The 14,936-nt window shown below is 32.6% G+C and overlaps 4 protein-coding genes across 11 annotated transcripts in view; 3 read left to right on the forward strand and 1 right to left on the reverse strand.

The window, feature by feature from the left end:
• The window catches only part of Efa6 (Exchange factor for Arf 6), a 42,170-nt gene extending 35,695 nt beyond the window's left edge, over positions 1–6,475 (reverse strand). For all 8 annotated transcript variants that reach the window (XR_016316211.1, XM_089700183.1, XM_089700182.1 and 5 more), the window contains exon 1: positions 6,162–6,475. Coding sequence is in view for 7 of the 8 variants with exons in the window: in XM_089700183.1 (XP_089556309.1) it covers positions 6,162–6,296 (135 nt within the window). In the remaining variant the exon portion in view is untranslated. The remainder of the gene's footprint in view (positions 1–6,161) is intronic.
• On the forward strand, positions 1,152–2,236 carry LOC149485390 (uncharacterized). The gene has a single exon (XM_089699623.1). It carries the CDS (start codon positions 1,341–1,343, stop codon positions 2,067–2,069), a length of 729 nt encoding a protein of 242 aa, XP_089555749.1. The 5' UTR covers positions 1,152–1,340; the 3' UTR covers positions 2,070–2,236.
• Positions 6,476–6,865: 390 nt separating the features above from the next.
• Positions 6,866–12,450, forward strand: LOC149485391 (CDGSH iron-sulfur domain-containing protein 2 homolog). The gene is made up of 4 exons (XM_089700143.1): positions 6,866–7,104; positions 10,294–10,496; positions 11,402–11,830; positions 12,230–12,450. Exons 1-3 carry the CDS (start codon positions 7,008–7,010, stop codon positions 11,492–11,494), a joined length of 393 nt encoding a protein of 130 aa, XP_089556269.1. The 5' UTR covers positions 6,866–7,007; the 3' UTR covers positions 11,495–11,830; positions 12,230–12,450.
• Positions 12,451–13,457: 1,007 nt separating this feature from the next.
• LOC149485392 (CDGSH iron-sulfur domain-containing protein 2 homolog) lies at positions 13,458–14,470 on the forward strand. The gene is made up of 2 exons (XM_089699624.1): positions 13,458–13,795; positions 14,338–14,470. Exons 1-2 carry the CDS (start codon positions 13,691–13,693, stop codon positions 14,428–14,430), a joined length of 198 nt encoding a protein of 65 aa, XP_089555750.1. The 5' UTR covers positions 13,458–13,690; the 3' UTR covers positions 14,431–14,470.
• The last annotated feature ends 466 nt before the right edge of the window (positions 14,471–14,936 follow it).

A 14,936-nucleotide genomic window follows, 5' to 3' on the forward strand; every position in this document is an offset into this window, starting at 1 on the left:
AATAAAAATTAATTGTGATGATCGTGAATTGAAAATATATATAATTATAAACAAAATATTCTTATAGGAACTGCTTTTACTTTAAAACTGTAACATTGTGTTATAACTAATCTAATCTTTATTAAAATAATAATAGTTTAAAAAAATTAAAAAACTCGCTTTTTGCAAACTGAAAAATCGAATAATTTTATCAAATTAGTGTACTTATTGTCATCGGTCCTCAATAAATCTAAAAAGTTTGAACGAAATCTGGCCATTTAAAGTGGACATAAATCGCGCCCAAAGAAGGCGGTTACAAACAAACATACAGGTGAAGCTAATAAAAAGCATGTAAAAAAAGGTAAGCTTTTGTGACAGTTAGACAATCCCTTTATAAAATTAATATTATTATGTGTTCTAAATATAGGGCTTTATCATTTCATCTATTGTCTTCATTATTTCACCCTATTATAAAAAAAAATATGATAAAACAATAATTAGCTGACTAATTAAATATGATAAAATGAAATATTATAAAGTTTTTTAATACCATAGTATCAGATCAGGTGCATAGACTAATTGAAAAGATCATTAAATTAATAATGATGTTGTTTACTTATTTATTTAGCCCAAAACAATATACTTTAGTATATTATATATATATATTTATTTTTATCTTATTAGTTTATAGGTAATTGTGTTATAGGTAATATATGAAAATATATTTTTTATTATTGACTGTATTTATTGATACAAATGAACAATAGTGTATGATGTGACACAGTTAATTAATGGCAAGACATTTAATACTTCAATTTAGATCAATTACAATAGCCATTCTCAACAAGTGTATTAGTCATCATACAATATCTATGACAACATAAAATCACTAAACAAAATTTATTCTTACAAAACCTAAAAATTTGTATGTTATAAAAAATATGCTAGTTAGTATAAGTAGTTGTTCACCTCTTCAAATGCGTTAACTTAAATATTGCATTTCAAAAATATTATGAGTTTATGATATACCTAATAAAATTAATTTATGTTTTTTGCTCACTGCATATTATCATGGTGCAACAAAACTGAATTTTTTCATTTAATTCAGATGAGAAGTTTGAATTGTGTGGAATTGAAAGAAAACAAATCTTATAATAAATAATTAATTGGAGGGTAGGTGTGTGCCTAGATTAACGTATTTTTCTGTGCTCTCAAAAATAATTGTATATTTAATATTTAAAGTGTATAATAAGTGTGAATTTATGGCTGAATAAGATCTGTACCTACCAGCAACGTATATCCTTAAGTTATTTCATAAAACTATTCACAACTTTCAAATATTAATCAACCACTAAGTCACAATGGACTCTATCAAGCAATCACTGACAGAGATGACTGAATTATTCACCTCAAAGATGGCAGAGTTTGAAAAAACCCTACATGGAACAGCACCAACTTCACCTAATTCAAATGTTGTGTCTTCTGAATTTTATGAATTCCGCTCTTTTGTGATGACCTCGCTGAAGACTTTGCACGCACAAGTTGAGTTACTTTTTAAAATATCCGACCAGCAGGAAACTCGATCTCGCCGCAAAATGTTACTTGTGCATGGAGTTACTGAGGAGAGAAAGGAAGATACCGCTGCACTGGTCGCTAAAGTGCTCGGTGACCGGCTTCAAAAACCTGATGTTGTACCTGAAAGCTTTAGTCGCTGTCATCGTTTGGGTCGTGGCAATACCGACAAGCCCCGGCCTATTGTAGTCAAATTTAAAAGTCTGCCAATGAGGGATCATGTTTGGTTCTCTAAAACTTGTTTCAAGAACACTGGTATTACTGTCTCAGAGTACCTAACAAAGGCCAGACATGACATTTTTATGGCTGCACGCAAAAAGTTTGGTATTCCAAGATGTTGGACGCTTGAGGGGAGTATTATCATCCGGACCTCCGATGGAGTCCGGCACCGAGTAGTTTCATCCGAAGATCTTGACTTAATCGCCTGTGATAGCTCGGAGGAATCTACTGCTGCATCCAACAACGCTAAAGACACCAAGGCTACAGCCGGCTCACGTCCCAAGCGTGTTAAAAAGTGAAATTTAAGGTGATTCAAATCTGTGAGGTTATACCACTGCACCCGTACTATAATATTTCCTCTTATTTCATTCTTGTTACTCTAGTTATTAATCTGTTTATTTCGTTCACTTCACAAAATTCTATTTAAGCTGTGGTATTATAGCTCCTTATTCTTTTACCCTCTATTCACGTGTATTTTGTATTTTGTTCACTTTTGACTTTGATATTAATTTCAATCATAAAATAAGTCAATTGACATTTCAATGTTTTGTTTTGTTTTGATTGTGAACTGTCAAACTCAGTTTTTATTGTCAATCATGGTTGTCAATGTTGCCATTTTTAATAATTAATATGTTCCGTTCCGTTGTATGTTTTTATATTGTGATTTACTAATTATTCCAAGCGCTGCTGGCGGTTATAGGAAAACTATTTATATATATATATATATATTATTTTTTATATTATTAATATATTTATTATACACGTATTTATTATTTATTTACATAAATATATATTTTATTTTAATTTTCTTTTATTACGATTGTACTTTTTATTTAGTTATAAAATTATATTGATTAAATTCAACTATTGCTTCAATTAGTGATAGCGAATGCAGTGATTCCTTTTATAGTATAAAAAGTTCGAGTAATAGCTTGAATGATAGTTTCCTCAGCACAGATTATGTTGCTCTAGACAAATCGCTTGCCGCGGTATTTTCCAATTTATCAAAAAATTTCAATGTTATCCATTTAAATGCCCAAAGTATTCCGGCTCATTTCAATGATTTACTTGCATCATTTACCAATACTCCTATCCACGCCCTCCTCATCTCCGAAACATGGCTCAAACCCTGTCTTTCTTCCACTAGCTATTCCCTTCCTGGCTTCAACTTAATACGTAACGACCGCATCGGCCGTGGCGGAGGTGGAGTTGCTATTTACTTACGTGATAACATACCATTCTCCATCATAAGCACATCCCCCCAGCCACCGCCAGATGATGCGGCCGAGTACATCCTACTTGAAATTATCCTTTCCAATGTCAAAATCCTGTTAGGTGTATTCTATGTTCCTTCTCTCCTTTTCAACTATTTCCCTACTTTTGAGAAAACCTTAGAAAACCTACGTCCTCTCTATGACCATGTGTTAATTATGGGCGATTTCAATACATGCCTTTTGAAAAATGACACACGCAGTAGAAAACTATCGTCTGTTCTATCCTCTTGTAACTTAAATTTACTTCCTCTTGATCCTACCCACTTTGCTCCTGGCTGTAATCCCTCTCTCCTAGACTTAATCATTGTTTCTTCCACTGACCATGTTTCAAAACACGGACAATGCTCCGCTGATGCCTTCTCCTTTCATGATCTTATCTTCCTTTCATACCTCCTACGTCCTCCTAAAAAGAAGCACAAGGTTCTGCTGCAGCGTAATTTTCGTGGGATGGATGTCGAGCGTCTACTTGAAGATGCCAGGAAAATAGATTGGTCTTCTGTGTTTTCATCGGACACAGTTGACTCCAAAGTTCAAGTGTTTAACTCAGCTATAATAAAGTTATTTGATATACATGCACCCATTAGATCTATCAAAATTAAACATGCTCCTGCTCCCTGGCTTACTGATGAACTGAAATCTATAGTTCATAAGAAAAACCTTGCCAAAGCCAGGTTCAAAAGTAACAACTCTGACATCAATCGAGAGAAGTACAAAAAGCTCCGCAATCGCTGCAATATGATGTGTAGAGATGCACAACGACGCTACATTCATAAATCTGTTGAGAACGGCAACACAGCAAATACCTGGAAATTTCTTAAATCTCTTGGGGTTGGTAAGTCATGTAATAATTCTGTTCCTCTTAGTACTAACATTAATCTATTAAATAAACATTTCACTTCTTCCGTTGCTCCTTTAGATAGTAACACTAAACGTGATACTATTAACTTTCTTTCCTCTCTGCCAACTCCCAATATTCCACCGTTCAATTTCGTACCATTCACTGACAGTGATATTAAGAAGAACATATTGTCCATTGCTTCGAATGCTATGGGCTGTGACAGTATTGGCCGGGCTATGATTTTACCTATCCTTGACATAGTCACTCCTATCATATCACACATCCTTAATTTCTCTATATCATCCGCTAGTTTCCCTCAAGCATGGAAGGATGCTCATATTATCCCACTCCCTAAAAAGAACAATCCTTCCTGTTTTTCCGAATACCGTCCAATATCCATTCTCCCCTTCCTTTCTAAAATTCTCGAAAAAATGGTGCAGCAGCAGCTGTGCTCTTTTCTAACGAGAAACTCCCTCCTGGATCCTCTACAATCCGGTTTCCGAGCTGGACATAGCACGGTCACTGCTCTTGTCAAGGTTACAGATGATATTCGCCTAGCAATGGATAATAAGCAGCTAACAATTCTCACTCTTTTAGATTTTTCTAATGCTTTCAACACTGTTGATTTTGATATTTTGTTAGCTGTGCTTAGTTCTCTTAATATATCTCCTGCAGTGTTGGATTGGTTTCGTAGCTACTTGCAAGGACGTCGGCAGTGTATTCGTGTTGATAATACGTATTCCTCTTGGTGTGATGTTACTGCTGGCGTTCCGCAAGGCGGCGTGTTGTCACCCCTCCTTTTCAGTATTTTTATCAATTCCATAACTTCTAATATATCTTCTCTCTACCATCTATATGCAGACGATCTTCAGATTTATAGGCATTCTACTATAGACAGTCTAGAACAAGAAATAAGACGTGTAAATGAAGATCTTAGGACTATTGTAAGCTGGACTCATAAATATGGACTGAATATAAATCCAAATAAAACCCAAGCAATCGTAATAGGTAGCCCTTATTACATCTCCAGAGTTTCTGTTGCAGATCTACCTAAGATCTCGATTGAGGGGGTTCAAATAGCATACAGTTCTACTGTAAAGAACCTCGGTATTACTCTCGACCAAACCCTGTCCTGGACAGAGCAAATTAATCTCGTTAGTCGTAAGATTTTTGGTGTTGCTGCAATGCTAAGACGTTTGCGCAATTTTTTACCCATATCCACGAAAATTTTGCTCGCACAATCTTTGCTTCTTCCTATCCTCGACTATGCTGATGCAAGCTACTTAGACCTTACTGAGGAGCAGTTAAACAAATTAGAACGCCTTCAAAATTTTGCGATAAGATTTATCTTTGGTCTTCGCAAGTTCGACCATATCTCAGACTTCCGCTCACAACTCAGATGGCTTCCTATCCGCCTTCGCCGGAATACGCATCTCCTGTCCCTCCTGTACTCAATCCTTTTCGATCCCAGAACTCCTTCCTACTTAAAAAAGAGATTTATATTTATGGGCTCGTCTCATGAATGTAATTTGCGCTCCTCTAACAATCTTACGCTTTGTATGCCTGCTCACATCTCCAAATTTTATGATTCATCTTTTACCGTGCAAGCCGTAAGATTGTGGAACTCCCTACCAACCGCAATAAAGCAAGCGCAAACTTTGAATAGTTTTAAAGCTGCAATTAAAAAATATTATCTGTCCTCATAGTCATTCTGTATCTGTTCTGTTTTACCTATTTCTCTACTTGAAATTTTTATATATCCTCTTCTGCACGTTTTCTTTCTTTCTTATGTTATATGTAATTTTATAACTTACTCATATCTATTATATTTATTTGTATTCACTCCTCGTATATGCACTATCTACCTTTTTCAATCTTTTCATTTTCCTATATCCCAAGGTTGCCTGGAAGAAATCGCTTCAAAGCGATAAGGCCGCCAATTTGTACGGTGAAGATTCTTTTTGTATATTATTGTATTGTATATCTGTGCATTGTACAATAAAGTGTTTTTTATTTATTATTTATTATTTATTCAAGGTGAAAAGATCATGTCATATAAAAATGAAGGCTAAACATTTATTCCCTAAGTTTTTTTTCTAAAGACTTTATAGATGAAGTAAGAATTGAGAGAAAGAATTCTTTGCATTATATACTGAACAGTTGGTATCAACAATAAGATCCAGTCCTATTAATTAATACTTGACAAAAGGTAGGTAATGTATACAGAGACACCTAGTCAAAAAAAGCAAAAGGAATGATGAACAATGATGAGCTCTTACCTCACCACTGCGAGCTGCAGGAGAGTTTTCTTCGATTTGGTAAATTATGTGAGGTAAACCGGCTTCACCTAGTAAAGAAAATCCGAAACCTAAGTTGTCACTTCGATTCAAAACCACTAGTCTTTCCTCAGCCATATTCAGTGTACAGCAGCATTGGATAGCATTTTTTTATAAAGTTCACTATGAACACTTTTAACACTTCATACAGTTTCAAAGAACGGTTTATTACTTGATAAATCTATTAAAAATATTCATAATTACAAGTAACAACGTACATATGATTCGATAGGCAAGCGCACCCATCCAAAGCAACGACAGTCGACAGCTACAGATAAACAAAACGTTGAAGTTGTCAAAAAAGATAAAATATAATTTGCTGCAGAAACTACTAAAATATTAATTTATGATCATATAAATAATTGATATAGCATGAAGTACAAAAAATCTTTCTTCTAAACTTTTATACAGAGAATTATATAGTAACTTAATAGAATTATTTGGAAATTCCACTCTGAATAAAAAAGAATTTGCTTGGCATTTTAATTATTTCTCTTCCATAATTGTATCATGTTACAGAATATAAAATTCTTAAACGTATTCGTATTATATTTTTGTTTAAGTATTTTAGAAAATGTATAATTACAAAATTTGTGTGAACGCGATGAACCGTGGAATGTCAGAGAAGATAAAAGTGTCAGTGGTGTCAGCAATAATTGGCATTTGGCATTTGGCATTTTTGATTTTTGAATTTATTTGAAAGTTACATTGGCACCTGATTGACGTTAAATAATACCGGAATCTTATTTTATTTCTTGAGCAACCTTTAATAAAACTTTATCTTTAAAGATGTACTTCATGTCTAATGTAGTTAAAGTGACTATTCCAAACTATTTAGCGGGTTTACCAATTCCTGATTCATTTGGTGGATGGTTTCGATTGAGCTGTAAGTTTTTTTTTATAATTATACATTCTATGGTTGTTATAAGGGTAGTAACAGGTGCTTGTTTAAAGGAGTTTTGTAGTATTTTGGTTTAATTTCTTATTATAATACTCCTAGTGTCGGAACAAGTTTTTTCCACATGTAAGTACCATTAACTTGTTCGAGACTATAACTAGGTACCGTATAAAAAGTGTAAGGTTTGATAGCGTCTATGGTGTCAAGGTTATTGACATAGATAATGTAGTCTTGTTTTATGTAATATTGCAAATAACTACTAGATTCAAATGAATAAATATTGTTGTTGTATAATAAGACTGTGTAAAACTGGCTACTTGCTAGTAATACTTCAAAGTATCTTGCCAAGCATGTAAAGAAGATTACAAGTAAAATTTAAACATTAATGCTTACCTTTATTTAACTACACTTACTACGGATTTTGACTTAAAAGTAGAGTATTTAATAAGCACACATGAATTAAAGTTATCAGATGTAATCAAATAAAGTTATTGTTAATTTATTTATTTATTTTATTTATTTATTTATTAGAAAACAAAAATTCACATTTATTTAAAACATTTTTGCGATGCGAAACCTTACGAGGTTTGTAGCAACGCTCACAGTCGCATAAACACCGTCAGTGTTATTACAAAAAAGATGTTAAACAATGTCTAAACACATGTTTAGTTAAACAGCATTTAGAGCTTTAAACTCTGTCTAAAGAGGTGTCTAACTTTCTCTATTACAAAACAGTGTTTATCTTTTGATTAGCTAAAACATCGTTAGACAGCCAAATGTTATTTTAAAATAGCAACACTACAAAACTTTCGTTCAAATGTCTTCCATAACATTCCTTTTTAAGTAAATCAGTTACGTGATCCTATGCAGAAAAATATGTTTAAATCGTTTAAATAGTCTTATTATATATTTGGATAGTGTATTATGCTTGTATTCTGCGAATATTTGTACTATTTTATTGAATACGCTGTTATAAATAAGTTTTGTAAGTTGTAATTATGTAACAAACAACAGTTCGAAGAAATGGAACGTGCTTGTTGATCTATAGACTTTGACCATCAAGCAATATCTATATTAATACGATAGCAAGCATCGTAAGGGAAATCTTCTTTTATTACATATATTGTATATTCGATTTACATAACCTTTGCTAAATCTAGTTATCCTTTTGAACCTAAGATCACCAAAAGTTTCAAAAGGATCTATTCGTGTATTATATCTATTCACTTGACTGTCTCGTTTGTTATTCGCAAGGAAGACAAAAGATGTGACTACATAAACCGGTTCCTTATCTATTCATGACATACAAATACAGGGTGTTCATTACAATGTTGTTTTTTATGTTTATTTTATTGTTTTAATTAATTCGAGAAAATATCTTTTGTATATTATTTTGTAGTTTTTAATATTAACATCCTTCTTGACTTTTTGTGGCATAGAATTAAGTATAGTGGGTAATAAGAAATTAGCCGTACGCTTCCCATAAAGATTGTGTACTTTAGGAATAATTAATTTATTATTAGTTATTTGTCTGGTAGCAAACTGATGCGAAATGGGATTTTGAAAGTTTATGTTATGAAATTGTTCTATGAGAAAAATCTTTTGAAACATTTGTCTTATTGGCAGTACATTACAATAGCTAAATAGTTCGAGAGGTTTATCTTTAAACTTGTTTTTAATATTAATAGGTACTATTTTTTTTATTAGTCTTAGTTGTAAATTTGTGATTCTATCAATGTAAGTATTAAATGTACGTCCATAACTTGTGATACCGTATTGTATTATTGATTCTGCCAATGATCTATAGATACCGAGAAGAATTTTGTATGGTACTTTATTTCTGATGATATATAATTTTGAGAGTATGGCCCTAAGTTTATCACACAGATAGTCTATATGATGGTTCCAATTAAATCTGTTATCAACAATCAGTCCTAAGTAAGTATAATAAGGCACTTGGTCCACACATTCACACGAGCAGTCCGGGTTATAATATGTACCTTTGTGAAGACATACGTGATTGTGTGCCGTGATTTTAAAATTATTAAAGTTTTTCAAATGACTCGAGTGTACATGTACTATTTTTGTTTTCTTAACATTTATGACAAGACCCGCATCGTGCGACCACATTAGGATACGCGTAAAATCTTCCTGTAACTGTTGAGCTGCAGTATTAATATTTTTGTCTGAGGCTATTAGACAGGTGTCATCAGCATATTGATAGATAGAACAGTGGTTGATGACATGTTCCATATCATTTACATACGCCAAGTACAATAAAGGTCCTAACACCGAGCCCTGTGCTGTGCCCTCGGTGATGGTCATTTCATTGCTCATTTCATCGCCTACTTTAACACGAAATTTTCTATTAGCAAGATAATCTTTAAACCATCCCAGAAGAGGTCCACGGATACCGGAGTTGTCTAGTTTGTGTATAAGAGTGTCATGCCTGAGTGTATCGAATGCCCTACTATAATCGATAAATAATAGCAGTACATGTTTTTTGTTATCGAGACATGAGTTTACTTCATCTGTAAATTTTGACAAAAGTTGTGAAGTTGACTTACACGGTTGAAATCCAAATTGAGAGACAGATAAAATTTTATTTTCGGCATAGAAATTCTGCATTTGTTCGGCTATAAATTTTTCCACGATTTTGTCTAATACCGGAAGAATGGTAATCGGGCGATAGTTTTCATACTCACTTCGCGTACCCTTTTTGTGAATAGGTCGGATTATTCCAGTTTTTAACTCTAAAGGATATTTAGCATTAACAATAGATGCATTAATAAATTTAACTATAATATCTACGATTTTAGTGCATATATTTTTTATGTCAATACATCGAATTTTGTCGAATCCGGGAGCTTTATTGATATTAAGTTTTTTAATTATATTACATACTTTATCTCTGTTAGCTTTTTTAAGTAGCATTGATTTATTTTGTGGATAATAATAATCATTTTCACATAATAGACGCTTATTGCATTTAGGAATGATTTTTTTAATACTATAATAAAATTCTTGTGCAAAATTATTAGCAATTGTTTTAATGTCTATGTTATTTTTATGAAATGCTTTTAAGATACAGTTGTCTATTGAATTTTTGCAGCGACCTGTTAATGAATTCAAAATTTGCCATAAAGCGTGACTATTAAACTATGTATATGATTTCAGTCCGTGATTGGCTAGCTCTGGTACCACCAACACTAGCAATTGGTGGCATATCTTATGTGTCCTACCAAACAGTGAAGAAAGCAAGGGAAGCTGGCCAAGTGAATCGCGCCGTTCTGAAGGAGAAAAACAAAGTTGTAGACTTTATCGATATTGAAGATATAACAGAGAAAGCTTCCCTGTGCAGATGCTGGAAAAGCAAAAATGTAAGTATTTCTGTTATGATTTTTTTTTTTTAATATATTTAATGGACTTGATTTACTTGTTGACAGTTGGATTTTGGAATGTAAACTTGAAATTATTTAAGTTAAAAAACAGAATACAATGAAAGTATTTTTATTTCCATTTATTGTTTGTATTTAGCGACATGGCAATTCATGAAAATTCTAAGCCCATTCTTTTGGTTGAGAAATTCTCATAAGTAAATGTTTTGTGGTACCTATAACTGTTTTAAATAATTTGTTTTCAAACTGTGGCTATAGCCCTATATAGAGAGCCCTAGTCTCGAAACTCTAAGATTTCACTATTTTTTTTAAGAAATATTAGGCAATATTTTTTAATAAAAGAAAAGTAAGCATAGACATTATTATCAATTTAGTACTGCAGCGCCTGTTGCTCTTATCAATAATTCTATCTCCCATATCAAGAGTTTATGAGTCATGCATCTTTAAAAGTTGATAAATATATTAAGAATTTAAAGTGTTGCAATATCTAGAAGAATGTAGATTTAAATAACAGTAAAACAAAAATTATAATTCTAGGTCTACATCCAATTGCATAATAAAAGTTATGACTGAGAAATAATTAAATCTTTATTCCTACGTAATTATAAAAATAAAAAGACGTGTGGCACTTGGGGTCTGCTGTGGTAAAGCTATTGCATGCTATGCCTTCAAGCCACACCTCCGCGCCCGTCGGAGTGGGGAGCGTGAGGTTTTTTCGTTTCGGAATTTCTGGATTCGGTCCCCGCGCTCAAGGCCCGCGATAGAAGCTATGCAATAGCTTAATAAGTAATTGTAAAAATACTGGCAAGCGTGAGTGAACACATTTCTCTTCTAGACAGAGAATTTGCTTTATCTTATGACTAATGTCTATATTTATTTATTTACAGTGGCCTTACTGCGATGGAGCTCATGGTGCTCACAACAAAGAAACAGGTGACAACGTAGGCCCTGTAGTGGTCCGTCACAAGGAAAACAAGTAAAGGAACAGAATATTACATAGTTACCATGTTCAATAATTTGTGATAACTTAATTGGATGTAACCATAAACACACTTGATGTGAATTTGTGCTAATTAATTACGCATTTTTAGCATTTGATTAATAGCAATTAATAATAAGATGGTAACATTTTTGTGCTCAGAACAAGAAAAAGGTAGGTGTGGGCTACTTTTTATTATAAAATAACATTTTTTTATACTTGTGTTGGATTGTTTCAAAGCTTCACTTATAATATTTGTTTTGTGTGTTTATCTTTTTTCTTGGTCTGAGAATTCTTTTAAAATTTTACATGATTTTTGTAATTTGTTTTATACAGGGTGTCCCACTATTGGTATACTAAGCGCGAAGGTACTTGTAGTTTTGCATACACTGATCACGTAAAAAATACTTAAAAAACAAAATAACATCACAATTTTTTGCTAAATTTTTCCTGAAAATCTATGTTTTCTTCTCTAGCTTCGCGCAGCCGGCATATACCGCTCCTCTAATGTGAGCATTTTGTCTATGAAAACATAATCTTAAACGGCAGCTCACGTGCTGGTGGCAAAGTTGGGTGGGTTGCTTGTTATGGGTGTACACATAGAGTTTTAAGAATTCATCTTTTTGAAAAAAAAAATGCGTCTGTAATTTTTTAATTATTTTTTACGTACTCAGCGTATTCAAAAATAAAACCTCCTTTGAGCTTAGTATACCAACAGTGGGACACCCTGTATAAGTATATCAATTTGTCTTTATAAAAACTTTTTAATTTTTATCATGTACAATATTGTTAGGTGTGTTTTGGTTAAATATTTATTTGATTAGTTTACAAAAATCTGATTGTAATGTAAGTATAACCATGAATTTATTTAGATGTTATAGTACTATCTGTGTTACTTGTTTACTCTGCAGTATTTTGTTACCAGTGGTTCTATGATAATAAAAGATATTTTAAGGATTTCTTGTTATTATTTGTATTAAAATTCATATCAGCTCTATAAAGAGTGGTATTTTTTTACTAAATAGCCAACTGTAGTTATTTAAAACAGTTTTTTTTTTTTAAATTTTATAGATCGCATTGCGTTATATATCGACAGCGACGCTTTCGGCTTTTCATTCCAGTGTTGCCTGCCACAATTCACAAATTATGTTGTATGAATAATGTATTATTCATACAGCTTTGTCTCTGTTCATTTTCTTTACGCATGTGCTTATTATATACCATATGCTGTAAGTACAGTTATTTCTTTGACTGTAGTATCAAACTAATCTTTGTCTGACACACAGAATTAGTAAAACATATTTGTATCATATAAATTAATTTAATTTTATATGTTGAATGGCAATTCTGTTTACGCACACTAGTTTCAAGTTTGACGTTTATTATTATGTAAAGGCAACTGTCAACATAAAGTATAATCACTTATATATCTGTCAAAGTCATATGGTAACAGTAAACAATTCAAATTTATCCAGCATCAAACAAATCTAAACAGAAAAAGACGTGTGGCACTCGGGGACTGCCGCGGTAAAGCTATTGCATGCTATGCCTTCAAGCCACACCTCCGCGCCCGTCGGAGTGGGGAGCGTGAGGTTTTTTCGTTACGGAATTTCTGGATTCGATCCCCGCGCTCAAGGCCGGCGATAGAAGCTATGCAATAGCTTAATAAAAATTAATATTACAACTTATTACAAAACACAATTCTTCAATAACCTTTGGTTACTCGTTTTACAACCTTGGCTAGTTACCGTCATCAATGCATTTGTATCTAAGATAGCTCCTGAAATCTTATCAACGTAATACCACAGTAATACGTTATTGTTTACTTTATTGAGATATAAAATTGGAATGAAGACACACCTATTCTGCTGATTACAAATACAAAATGTGTAGCGTGTCAGGCTTAATAAAGCATTTGATTCCAAATTATTTATATGGCTTGCCAATACCAGACTCTTTTGATGGATGGTTTCATTTAAGTTGTAAGAAAACATTATTTTTAACCATAAATAGTACCTATTGTAAAAGCTACTGAAATAGTTTAATTTATTAAAAATCAATTTAAATGTCCAGATTAATTTAGGATTGAGGATTCATTATTACAGTTTGTGACTGGCTAGCTCAGCTGCCTCCTACACTAGCCATATGTGGTCTGTCATATCAAACTGTGCAAAAAGCAAACCAGGGCAGTGGAGTAATGAACCATTCAATACAGAAAGATCGCAAGCCAGTTGTTGATTTTATAGATATTGAAGATATACCTGATAAAACACCTTTGTGTAGGTGCTGGAAAAGCAAAAAGGTAAGAATATGATTCATCATCTGAAGCTTTTTAACACAAATTTTATTTTGGAATTTAGTTTGTAGTTGCTAATGATTTATTTTGCATGGATATAGTGCTGTCTTTTGCTCTTGCACCTTAAAAAATTATATTGAAGGTGCTATATGGTATTAGATTAATTTGACCTTGAATTTGTTTTGGTTGTAAGCATGATACCGCAAATATTATTGTTTACTATATGATTAGATGATTTCCTTAATCTTATCAATAGTCTTTATTGTTATATATTACATATTTTATATTTAGGCCAGAGAAAAAAATTGCTTATTAACTACTTACTTATTATTTAATAAACAATATTAACTACGATTTTATTTTTTAATTTTCAGGTAAGTACTTTAATGTTGTTGTAAGTTTTTCATTCTAATTATAGCCTCAGTCACATAAACAATTGGTATGTAGGTATTTGTAACTTTTTGTACCTTGAAGATATTCTACTCTCTCTCTCTCATTTGTTATGTTTAATTTATATAAGTTATTATTAATATTGAATTGTGTTGCAGTTCCCATATTGTGATGGCTTCCATAATGCACACAACATCATGACTGGAGACAACACAGGACCTATTTTAGTGGGACACAAAGGAAAGAATTAAAATGAAACAACAAGCATATTAGCACTACATTAGCAGTCCTCTTGAGTGCTGTTTAAGATATTTGTTGTAATTAGCAGTTTTTATAATGTTAACTATCTCATTATGATATTCCATTCAAGGTACATTTTCATAAGATAATTTTTAAATGCCTGACTTTGTATGTACTATATATAGTTATATGAATTTGAAATGAGCTTTTAGCCACATAATAAGGTGCTAAGGCGTGGTACATATTTATGTTTTCTTTCCATAAGAACCATCATCATACTTTAAGAAATATAATAAAAAAATAATTATCGGAATCGGTCTACCCGTCCACGCGTGATGCCGTGAGCAGGGAAAACGGGTTTCATTTTTATATATGTACTAGCGGTCCGCCCCGGCTTCGCCCGTGGTACATGTGAAAAATAGATGTTGGCCGATTCTCAGACTTACCCGATATGCATAGAAAATTTCATGAAAATCGGTCCAGCCTTTTCGGAGGAGTATGGCAATTGGCAACGAAA

Source organism: Colias philodice, chromosome 10 (assembly GCF_061535455.1).
Source record: "Colias philodice isolate Cphi_HAF_F1 chromosome 10, ilColPhil1 Martin Lab GWU primary, whole genome shotgun sequence".
In the NCBI taxonomy this organism is placed as follows: domain Eukaryota; kingdom Metazoa; phylum Arthropoda; class Insecta; order Lepidoptera; family Pieridae; genus Colias; species Colias philodice.

Bases quoted from the DNA above. Each gene is read 5' to 3' on its own strand.
- LOC149485390 (XM_089699623.1), top strand. From the start codon at position 1,341: ATGGACTCTATCAAGCAATCACTGACAGAGATGACTGAATTATTCACC.
- LOC149485391 (XM_089700143.1), top strand. From the start codon at position 7,008: ATGTACTTCATGTCTAATGTAGTTAAAGTGACTATTCCAAACTATTTA. The intron at 7,105-10,293 runs GTAAGTTTTTTT...ATATGATTTCAG, and splicing joins TGGATGGTTTCGATTGAGCT to TCCGTGATTGGCTAGCTCTG. The intron at 10,497-11,401 runs GTAAGTATTTCT...ATTTATTTACAG, and splicing joins GATGCTGGAAAAGCAAAAAT to TGGCCTTACTGCGATGGAGC.
- LOC149485392 (XM_089699624.1), top strand. From the start codon at position 13,691: ATGAACCATTCAATACAGAAAGATCGCAAGCCAGTTGTTGATTTTATA. The intron at 13,796-14,337 runs GTAAGAATATGA...ATTGTGTTGCAG, and splicing joins GGTGCTGGAAAAGCAAAAAG to TTCCCATATTGTGATGGCTT.